The following is a 12,192-nucleotide window of genomic DNA, read 5'->3' on the forward strand; positions in this document are numbered from 1 at the left end:
CATACAAATTTTAAGAACATGATTTTGGCCCACTTAAGCTTTGGTAACCCTCAAAATGGTTAGTTTTATAAAAAAAAAATGGAAATAAAAAAAGGAGAAATGAAGATATAAAGAGGGTAGCATGGACATTTCAAATCTATCCATTAATTTGGATGATTTACATCCAAGTTTCAAATAAGTCCTAAACACAAGGAGTTACGTAAAGAGATTTTAAAAAATGAGGAGATATCATGATCAAATCTCAAATTACAAGAAAATCTTTTGTATTTTACCCTTTCTGAAATTATCCCTTGCGGGAAAGCCATTTGGTAACTGGCTATCTTTTCCATTTTTCTTTTTCCTTATTCTCTGTATGCTTGACATTTGCCTTGGTGGAATAGCTACCTTGGTGAAAAATAATGCCAGCAGCTCCAACCCAGATATACATAGACGTGAACTCAAATAGGACCTATGCAGCAATGTTGATATTTTTTTCCAAAGTTTCCAAATTTTCTTTTTCCCAGTAGTTCTCGAGGCAACAATACTGCCAGGTGGGAGCAAAAGACAACACTGTAATCAAGTTCCGACACTATGAAAGTTGAAAAATAGGAGAACTGAAGTTCGACATCGAAAAGATAATCAAAATAAGGACGCAGCTGCACAAAGCTGAAATTCGCCAAAGAAAAGGTTCCAGCTTAGCATTTTCCCGTGTTTAAATCATCGCCGAACCCAAAACAAAGCTAAAGCAACATCCTGAACGTCTCAGCTATTTAACATCAGTTAATTGAGTATCAACACAACGTTCACGATCAGCAACTGCTTTCTTATCACTATTGACCAGCTCTGAGTTCTGCTGGCATGTACTTCTCCATCAGCTTACTCTCTTCAATGTTAAACTCCTCCTCAACTGCAACCTCTTCCTCCCAGTGTCTACGCTTCAATGCTAACTCTTCCTGCAAATGCCTGCTTTTCATCTCTGACATCCTTTCTTCATGAGATTTCATCAGCTTCTCTCTCTGAGAAACAAATTCTTCCATTTCTTTGTCCTGAAGCTTGATAGACTTTGCAATTGCCTCAGCCCTATGTTCATAAATTCAAGATCAATTAATTAGAGCAAAAACACAGACACACACACAACGCATTGCTGAGAAGATGCTTGTGTTATGGAGTCAGGCAAAAGCACATTACATGACACGAGGATCCTCTGCTGAAGAAGGATTTGCATGAGACTGTTGAGTGATTTTTTCACGCTGCTCCTGTTGAATCTTCTCAAAATCATCCTCCTTTGCATCCCTTGCTTCATATATCACCTTGATCTGTTCCTTGAAAAATTGCTCTTGATAATCCATCTGAAAATTTAGAAGCAAAAAACAATGATGTGGTCGCCTTAATGAACAGATGAGCCTGAGTTGTTTGTTGATGAACTGTCAAGCGTACTAACACACAATCAGTCTGAACAGACTGATTGTACATTTGGCCAAGCAAATTCAATCAGTCATCAGTCATACAAAACAATCTATCATACAGTCACTGCAATTGTTTTGAATTACACCTGGAAAATCAAATTTATGGTTTCAAATTGTCCAACTACATAAATCAGGGAGGGAATGGTACGAGCATACTGATCATCAATTGTCCTTGTCCGACAGGTTATTGCTTAAGGGCATATTTTTGTTTCATGGTCTTAATAACAAGCTGATTTAAACTATTAATTAAGTAAAAAGCTTTCTATGAAGTTTCCTTTCTTCAGTTTTTGGATGGTGGAAGGCCAATTTTAATATCTGAGGACTCAGGTAAAACAAAAATATTAGATCAGTTTTGCAAGCATTGTCCACAGCAGATGTTTAGAAGTGCTGAGGAAGAATAAGAGATGGGCTAGTACAACAATTCAGGGGAGTTAACTTTTTCTTCAGCCACATCCCCAAGAAAACCACGGAAAATAAGATAAAAGAGAGAAATTCAGACCTAATTAGTCGATCATTTCCATACATGTGCAAAAAAGGAATTAGATCTTTTAGCATATTTTAAATTCCTGGGAGTAACAACCAGTGAATATATCTGGAAAATTTTAGTCGAAATGATTTGCAGGCAAAGGAAAAGAATCACAACTAAAGTCAGCAAGCCAAGTTAATCAATTTTCGGCAGAAAAGATCAGCCAGGAGTGTCAACATCAATTCAACAAAATCAATTTTTGTAATGCATGCAAACAAACATGAACCCACATCAAAGATACATCAATTATAAATTCAACAATATCAAACAGATGTAACAAGGAGAATTTAACTCTGGAAGCAATAGCAGCTGCTTAACTAGTTGACACATAAATGACAACAAAGAAAGGAGCATATAACAATCATTTGCTGTATGAAGGTAGGAATGGAATTCATGCATGCATGTGGCATGCACTATGCTGCTAAAGGCCTTAATATGACAGCAACAAGAACATCAAGGCTAAAATTTTGATTTCATGTACATATATACTGGTTACAAATGGTTAGGAACCAAATAGACAATGAACTTTAAAATAAACCAATGACTTATTATCAGAACAATCAACTGGCCCAGAGTAACTAACTAATTGCAAGAAACAGTTCAAACCATACCTCTTCCTTATTTTGCTCATGATGCTTTTTCGTTCTCAACCTCACGATACGGTTCTCTTCTTGCATCTTCCTCAACTTTTCACTGACCAAACCAAAAGATGCTTCAAGAGCTTTTGAGTGTCTTTGTTCTTTTGCCACTCTGTTCTTGAACCATAACAACTGCTGGTTATCTTCACTCATCTGTTTGAGTTGTCTGACAACCATTTCTTGATAGGATCTAACCTCAAATTTCAGTTTTGATTTCCCTGTAGAATAGACGATTGATCAAACTCCAAGTGACATCTATATATATATATATATAGACACAAACACATATCTCTTTTGAAAAAAAAAAAAAAAGCTACCAGAAGCACAAGTACCTTGACAATGATAGTTAAAGCTGTCAAGGTCCCTCTTCTCTGCCATGAACCCATAGAGTTGACGCTTTCCACCAGGATAAAATGGCACCCTTTTGCGCTCCCAAGAGTCCCGGTCTCTTCCGTTGTCCTCAAAATGCTTGCTCAGTCGCTCAGCCTCCAAATATCCCACTGCTGACGCCTCAAAAATCAAAAGGCTCATTCCCCGATGGCCTTGTGGACCATATGAATGCCGGGCCTTAACAGCAGCATAAGAGCTGAAATAGTCAAGCAGCTCTTGATTTCCCATGCCCATCCACTACAAGGAAAACAAAAAGAAAGAACAGATCTAAAACAATTAATAACTAACACTTGCATAATTTATCATTAGTCATAATTCATCATTAGTCACTCAAGTGTCCCAATTGCTAAAAAATAAGCTAATAATTTAAGCATTTCTTTTAGCTTTATCTTCAACAATGAATTCTTTGAACAGCTTCAACTGGAGAAGACTTTTACATGAAAAATACATTTCAATTTTTTAACATAGCTATTCTAGAACTCACTTTTTATGCCATCTTAAACCAACTAGAACAAGCAAAAATGGATCCTGAAACCAAGTACCTTGTCATTTTCATCTTTCTCGTGCCTTGTGTTCATAATGACCACCATCGGTGGCCACACAATTTCCTTCTCTGTCCTTTCATCCAAACCTTCCCACTTCCCAAACATTTCCCCTGCAGGGACAGCTGAAGTTCCCCGCCTGTGCAGTTCCTCCTCCAGAAGTTGAGCAAGCTCCCTATGAAGCTTCACCCTTGTTGCTCCTTTTGTCTTTGCATGAGCAATAAGGGGCTGCAAGCCTCGAAACCAGTCAATGGCTCCAGGACCACCTTTGCAAGCAGGGCAATGCCATTGTCTCTCTGCGTCATTAATCTGCTCAACAGTCAAACTATCCATACATTCAAAAAGTTCATTAAACCAGCGGTTTTTCTTACGTGCATCATGACTCTTTACACTAGTGTCTGAATCAAAATCATCACTTAAAATATCATCATCATCATATTCATCAGCCGTATCTGATTCATAATAATCATCATCATCAACCACCTCACTTGTTTTAGCATTCTCTTTGCCAACAAGATCAGGATTCTGCACGTTTAGATTCTTCTCAGAACCCTCTTCCAAGGGTTGAGTAGATCCTGTTCTAGCAGACCAGTTCCAGCCATGCTTTAGAGGTGGAGGAACAGCAGGAGCTGATGTCACTTGGTTACCATCAGAAGTTTGATTGAAAGACTGGGGTTTGCCATTTCCTCTAGCAGAAGGTCTCCGAGAATCAGCTGGCAAGGTTGGCCAATTATTTCCAGCACCCCTTCCTGATCCACCACTGCTTCGCATACCTAACTTCTGAACAACATCAGAATGACCCCATGCTCTAGGATTTGAATTTTGTGAAGCCCACTGCTTGGAAGCACTGCTTCCAGCCTTGTTCTTGGACTTCTTCGTATAAACCTCCCAACCATCATCTTGAGCACTATCCAAGCTAACATCATTAACATCATGACTCAACTGCTCAATCTCGTGGTTGAGGGCCTCAGATGTATTTTTCCCTTTAGGTGATGAACTAACAGGCCCACCACTGGAAGGCCTCCCACCCACCTTCCGCGAACTCATCTTTGATCAAAATCACTGAACAGATTTAATTTAAAAAAAGAAAAAGAAAAAGAGTATTAGAACAAGGAAAGCAACAGCTACAGAGAGAAGCTAGAAAAACAATAGCCTCATGGCTTGCATAACCAAACTAGTAGAACAGGATTAAATTGCAAGCCAATAAAACGTCAAGCAATTTGCAGTATTTCATAATATATCACTGACGCAGGAAATACACTAAAACATAAGACATTGACTATACTAGTTGTAGCAACCACAAATCTCATGTCGTTACTTTTACATTTGCCATTACATCCAGTAAGCCATCTCTAGCATACTGACAGTAAGTTTTCAGACATATACAGACTAGACCTATTGTGTTGCTTGTTTATCTTGTTTTCCGTCATATTCTAACAGGATTTAAATGATGGCAAACCAATCAGTCATCTGCAGCATGCAATCTGATGAAATTCATATGCGCAAGTCCAGAGTATAATGCAATTTCACCAACAATAAATAAGTATCATACAATAAACACACAATCAGAGATCTATGCAACATAAATACAACATACAACACTAAAACACTGAACCTTAAGAGATATAAGGTTCTTAGGGGAAAACAAGAATAGACAATTGAACAAAAATAAGATTAAAAATAAAAGGCTTCAAAACCTTCTTCTAGAACAAACAAAAATTAAGGCAAAACTGCAAAGAAAAAGAAAAACCCATGCAGGGATTAGGTACTAGTAAACTCCATCACATATCTAGAGAGGAATAACTCACCGATTAGACAATCATGTACACATTACCATTTTCCCGCAAAATCATTTTAAAAAAATCAACAATTTGCGAAAATGAAGAGAGGAAAAAGCGATTACCAAAAAAGGGAAAAAATACACAACGTATACACTTCTATCTGTAAGAAAACAATCAGAATTTGAATCAGTTGAGAAAAAGAGAAATAAAATCACCGATGATAAACTTATGACAAGCAGATGAAAGGGCTCCCAGGGTTTTTGCATTCTTCTTCTTTTCGTTTTCTTTTTTGACAAAAAAAAACTCAAATAAAAGTGGAGAGAATAGGAACAAGGTACCTGAGAAGGAGAGTAAAATGTGAGACAACGGTAACCGGTGGCCGGACGGAGAATGTCGCCGGCGATTACAGTCGTCAGGAAGAAGAAATGAGAGAGAGTGGGAGTGAGGAGTGTGTGTTGTGTGTGTAAAAATTGGCGTGAAGGGGAAGCCAGACCCAAACCCCCACTAAAAGGACACTTTTTTAGTACTCTCAGTCTACGAGGGAGACCAAGGAAGGCAATCTCTTGACGAGCCGCGTTAGTCATTAAATAGTCTTTAGCTATAGTACTACTGTTTCGGACTTGAAAGCTTGTATTCAATTTGCCTTTTTTATTTTTGCCGAACTGGGGGCCTGTTTGGAACCTGAGTTTTTTGGGAGTTTGTCTAAAACTTTACTGTAGTGCACTGTAGAAGTTTTTGAAAAATTTTTGTAGAAGTTTTTGTAAGGTGAAAAACTTTTTTGTAGAAGTTTTTGAAATGTTACTGTAGACGTTTTTTGGATTATTTTTAGAGGTATTTTTAAAACATATTTTTGAGTATTTTATAATTTATAATTTTTATATTTTTATATTTTTAAACATTTATGCATTTATAATACATTTATAAATATTTAGAAATAAATATATTTATATATTTATATAAAAATATATAAATGTATTATATTATATATAATACGTAATATACATATATTTATAAATGTAAAAATGTATAATTAATATAAATGTATAAATTATAAATGAATATTATATAAATGTATAAATTATAATTTATAATTTATAAATGTATATGATGATTATGTATAAATGTATTAATATAATTAATATAAATGTATAAATGTATAATTAATATTTTTTATAATTTATAATTTTTATTGTTTAAATATTTATATGCATTTATAAATATTTATAAATATTTATAAATATTTATAAATAAATAAATTTATATATTTATATATTTATATAAAAATATATAAATGTATTATATTATATATAATACATAATATTCATATATTTATAAATGTATAAATGTATAATTAATATAAATGTATATATTATAAATGAATATTATATAAATGTATAAATTATAATTTATAAATATATATTATGATTATGTATAACTGTATTAATATAATTAATATAAATGTATAAATGTATTAATATTATGTATAAATGTATAATTAATATTGTTTATAATTTATAATTTTTATTGTTTAAATATTTATATATATTTATGCATTTATAATACATTTATAAATAAATATATTTATATAGGTATATAAAAATATATAAATGTATTATATTATATATAATACATAATATAAATATATTTACAAATGTAATAATTGTATATTATTATAAATGAATATTATATAAATATATAAATTAATATATTATAAATATATAATATTATGTATAAATGTATTAATATAATTAATATAAATGTATAAATGTATTAGTATTATGTATAAATGTATAATTAATATTGTGTGTTAATATTATGTATAAATGTATTATATTATACATAATACATAATATAATTGTATATATATACATAAATATATATACATAAATGTGTAATATATATAATATGTAATATATATATTAAATATAAAATATATAATATTTATATAAATGTATAATTACATATTTTTATTAATATTAATTTATATGGTATATAATATTTATATAAATATATAAAAATATATTTTAAATAAAATAAAATATTTATAATATGTTTAAATAAATATATAAATATATAATATTATAAATATATAATATATATAATAAATTTTTGAGGGTGAGGGACTCAAAAATTCAAAATTTTTTTTTAGGTTGCCGGCGGCACCGGAATAAGTGACCGGCGCCGGGAGAGGTGGTGGAGGTGGTGTCTGGTGTGGTGGGTTGGGTGAGGGAGGAAGAAAAGTTTTTGAGAAATTTTTTGTGTATAGATTTTTGAAGTGTGTAGGTAAAAAATATTAAAAAGTTTTTTGGGGTTCCTGTAGCAAAAGTTGTTAAAAAACTAGTAGCTAAAAAACTTGGTAAAAAACTAAGGTGCCAAACAGGCCCTGGGTCTGTTTGGCATTTGAGTTTTTTGTCAAGTTTATCTCCTACAAGTTTTTTAAAAACTTTAGATACAGTAATCTCAAAAAACTTCTCAAAATTTTTAAACTATACACTTCAAAAATTTTTTAAAAAAATTTCTACGGTAAATTACAGTAAAATTTTAAACAAACACTCAAAAAAACTCATTTGTCAAACGGGACCTAGATTTCCAGTCGTGTTTGGTACAGCATCTCAAGTCTCAGACCTCCCCCAAAGTTGATTTTTTTTTTTTTTAGATAATTTCAGAACCCTCTCTTGAGCTTTTTAACAATTTCACCTAGCTTTCATGAAATTTGAAAAATTATATATACTTTTATCTAAATTTACCATTTTAGTAACAAAAACAATTTAATGGTCAAAATTTCGAATGAATAACCCAAAATGCCCTCATAAAATTATGAAGTTCATTTTACCTACTTATAGAATTATTTAAAAAATATGGAACATGCGCAAAATCTCAAACTCACTTTCAACCTTCATCTTTATTATTTTAAACCTTTTATATTACCACATCTCAAATTATTACCATTATCATCATGACCACTACCACCATCAGTTCCTAAATTCTAAAATTCCAATCGAAATTAAAAGAAAATCAGCATTGTTGAAGTGAAAAAATTTCAATAGCTGCATTAATATATCATCGTATCTCTCGAGTGTTGGAGTACTAATAACAATCTTATCCTTTTTAAACCTTCAATTTACATCTTTCTCTATTTATCTCCAGATCCTCCAAACAAAGCTAAACTTAATTTGTAATATGTTAAAATTGTGTTTAGAACATAATTGATTATTTCACGAGTGAATTTTATTTTTGTTTCCATTAAATGTCTAATTGTGTGATGCATTCATATGAACAACATGTGAGTAGATTGTTTAATTGCATGAAAAATATTAATATGTTAAAGCTATTATGGTCATTTTGTAGGGTTAAAGGAGGTAAGTGTAATATTAAAAATTTTATAGGTACTAGATGAAATTGTTAGAAACCTTGAGGGAGGTTTTTGAAATTATCCCTTTTTTGGGAAGTTGATTATTATTTTTTTTTTGGGCAAGGAAGATTAACATAACTAATTAAGAGCGTTTACAAATCGGGGAAGACAAAAGCCTCTATAATCATCCCTTAAAATTTATTTGGTTCGCGGACTGGATGAGATGTGATAACTCATTATCGAATTATTAATCTTGGATTAAGAATCCAAGTTATCTAGTATTTAGTTGGTTCTAGGTTAGATAGGATATATGGGAAAATAATCATGTCCTATATTTGGTTGGAGATTGGATAAGACAGGATAACTATTTTAATAGCTAAAGTACCCCTTCATTTGTAGGATTGTTTTAATAAAATAATTTATAAATTTATAAATTTTATTAAAATAAAGTAATTTGAAACTTTAGAATTATAAAGTATATCAAGGGCTTTGATAGATAAAAATTTGCAATCACTCAAACTCAACCCATTCGGGCACTTAAAAATAGGTTTTAACCTAATTTTTGAATCTAAATTTAAAATTCAATTAAATAATGGGCCGAGTTTTAGCTAATTTGGAGTTAAATTGAATAAAATCTAACCCATATGAGAATTTTAAATGAGTCAAACTCAAGCCAGTAAAGAAGATTTTTCTTTGGGCCGAATTTGAGCTTATTAAAGCCCTCATTCGCAAAGCCCAATTGATAAGGTTATGCATTTATATAGAATTTAGTTGAAAAAATAAGGTTAGTAAAGGCAATTTAGTTCAAGGGCAATATGGTCCTTTTATTATGATGTAATTAGGAGCAAATTAGCCAAAAAATTTAAATTAATTAATAAGGTAAATTTGCCAAAAAAAATTTAAAATAATGAATAGGGGCAAATTAGTCAAAATATTAATATAGTAAGGGCAAATTAGTCCATTTATTATCATATTATTATGTGAGAGTATAATTATATAATATTCAATATGAATTTGTATCACTTATAAGGGCAAATTAGTCCAAATACTGTTATGTTGGTAGTAGGGGCAAATTAGTCAAAAAAACTTTAAATTAATTAGTAGAGGCAAATTAGTCCATTCATATTATATTATCATGCGAGAGTTAAAGTTATATAATTGTGAGAATATAAATTTATATTATTTGTAAGAATAAATTAGTTTAAAATTTTATCATCCTATCTCTTAATCAATCTGGAATGACTAATACCACCTGTCTCATGAGATTATTTTATCCCATGAATAGGAGATTAATTCAATTAGTTGGAATGTGTCATCCTATGTTTAAAATGCAACTAAACATGAGATGATATGGAATGATTAATCAAATCTATGTCATTTCATGAACCATAAGGACCCTAATACTTACTAGCCTGTGTATTCGAACCACAAGCTAAGCGGACAGACCCTTTAAAGTTGATTAAATTTACTTCTTGTGAAGTTGAGCTAGATTAGATTTTTTTTTTCTAGTACAAAGCTAGATTAGATTTCACCAATTTGGCTATGATATGTTTACTCTCCTTGATGGCAACAGCAGCAAAACCCAACTCCCGGAATTTGATCAAATGACAAAAGTGTCCAACACTTAAAGAAAAAGAAAAATATAACAAAAATGTGAAAGATCACTCTTCCCTTTTTTTTCACAAAATTTAAATTAACTCGTCACAACATTCAGTGACCACAAAAAACCAACATAATTGGGGAAAAAAAGGATAAAACACACAAACTACAAGGTCAGGAAAAAGGGAAAAAATTGAATAGCTCAGAACCCGTTTGAATTGCACTTTTTAGTAAGTTATTGGAAAAAAATTACCGTAGCACTTTTTGTAAGATGTGACGTGTGTGAAATTGGAAATGGAAGTAGGGGGTGGTAGGGAGGAGACCCTACCCCCAAAATTTTAGAAAATTATGTTTTTCTCCCTTAAAAATTAAAAATTTTAAAAATTTTCTTTATAAATTTAACTTTTTCCCCCCGCAAAAAATTAAAAATAGTTTAAGTTATACTTAAGATTTAATTGAATTAAAGTTCGCCTCCTTAAAAGAAGTTTTCTAGTTCTTCCTATATTTGAGATAAACAGATGATTGAAAAATATGAAAAGAAATATTCTTGCAAAAACCTAAATAAAAAAATTCTTCAAAAAATGTGTAAAAGCCAGAGCAACCTAACAGGAAGGGTGAATTATGTTGATTAACAACTAAGTAAAATATGACAAATTTTCACCCAATTTAAAACCAACCAAATCACCTAAATGATCACACAAATGAGCAAGTAAAAAAGCAATAAATTAAAAAGAAAGCAAAACCAATTAAGATGGTACCCTTTATGGCACCTCTTTTCACTCCCAAACTTCACCAAGTTTGGAGTTCAACACACCAAGTGCTTCTTCTATATTGGTGAAACAAATTAACTTGTACAAAGAAGGGGTCACACCTTGCTCACATCAAATTTTCCTACTCTAGTTAAGCCAAGGGATTTTACAACCCTCTCTAGCTAATTCTTTCTAAACTATAATTGAATGCTCACCCAAACAATGAAGAACACTTGGAACTTTTCAATCTTACAAAGAACACAAGTACAAACACAAAGAGTATTCTCCGTCAAAATCACTCATACAACACTTGTAGTCTTGTCAGTAAAAGTTGCTCTAATATTTTAGGCTTTCGGGATAAAAGATGAAATTCTGGTCCAAGAATCTCTCCAACGGTCAAAAAAACTATATGTTAAAAACTATCTATTGGAGTTGTCGAACATTCAAACCAAATGCTCTGCATCCAAACCATGCGTCCGACACCGAATCGAACTGCCGATTCAAATATTCACTATTCGATAGATGTGTTCGAGAGAGACCAGTAACTTTTTATATTTTGCACTTAATTATCAGATGGAAAATAGAGTGAGTTAGCATCCGACACTTCATCTCATGTTATTTGCTTCAATGTTCGAATGGTTGACCCTTCATTATACATCTGATGCTGTGTTCAATTATAGGGGATATCTCTATTGTGGTGTTTCGAACATCAAATCAAGTAATTATGCGTCCAAAACTATGTCTGATGCTGAAAGACTATCTTTATTCCTTCTTATTTTTCATTATATCTTTTCGCAAATGTTTCAGCACCTTTTCTAGCAAAATGCTTACTAAAAACATTAGTAAACCATCATTTTGGCTTGTTAATTATTAAAAGCAAGGATTGATTGATCTAAGTCTTCAATCTTCCCCATTGTTATGATGACAAGCAAAATGGTAATTTCTTTTATCAAATAAGCTCAAATAGACTCCCCCATACCCTATGGTATCTCAAAGATTAGACAATAGAATTCAAGTAAAACTCCCCCTAAGTACAAGCCCAACATGCAAAAAATATCATTCAATCTTCTTCCCTTTTTGACACCATAAAAAAAATGTAAGTATGAAGAGAAATTACTCATGAAGAAAGAATTGCAAGTAACTCCCTCTAAAATTAAGCACATTGTATAT

General features: G+C 31.7%; 1 protein-coding gene across 1 annotated transcript; it reads right to left on the minus strand.

The window, feature by feature from the left end:
• Nucleotides 1-420: 420 nt before the first annotated feature.
• On the minus strand, nucleotides 421-5,860 carry LOC113777732 (protein SUPPRESSOR OF GENE SILENCING 3). The gene is made up of 6 exons (XM_027322914.1): nucleotides 5,661-5,860; nucleotides 3,542-4,603; nucleotides 2,942-3,236; nucleotides 2,583-2,827; nucleotides 1,168-1,328; nucleotides 421-1,059 (listed from the first exon to the last, which is right to left on the minus strand). The coding sequence occupies exons 2-6, from the start codon at nucleotides 4,586-4,588 to the stop codon at nucleotides 810-812; spliced, it is 1,998 nt and encodes a 665-aa protein (XP_027178715.1). The 5' UTR covers nucleotides 4,589-4,603; nucleotides 5,661-5,860; the 3' UTR covers nucleotides 421-809.
• Nucleotides 5,861-12,192: the final 6,332 nt, after the last annotated feature.

The sequence above is a fragment of the Coffea eugenioides genome, chromosome 7 (genome assembly GCF_003713205.1).
Source record: "Coffea eugenioides isolate CCC68of chromosome 7, Ceug_1.0, whole genome shotgun sequence".
NCBI lineage: Eukaryota > Viridiplantae > Streptophyta > Magnoliopsida > Gentianales > Rubiaceae > Coffea > Coffea eugenioides.

What these genes read in the sequence shown, in the direction of transcription:
- LOC113777732 (XM_027322914.1), bottom strand. Translation starts at nt 4,588, where the DNA reads ATGAGTTCGCGGAAGGTGGGTGGGAGGCCTTCCAGTGGTGGGCCTGTT. An exon ending in ATGAGCAAAATAAGGAAGAG is followed by an intron (nt 1,329 to 2,582) that starts GTATGGTTTGAA and finishes CTAAATTTTCAG; the next exon opens with ATGGATTATCAAGAGCAATT. An exon ending in GCAGAGGATCCTCGTGTCAT is followed by an intron (nt 1,060 to 1,167) that starts GTAATGTGCTTT and finishes TTATGAACATAG; the next exon opens with GGCTGAGGCAATTGCAAAGT.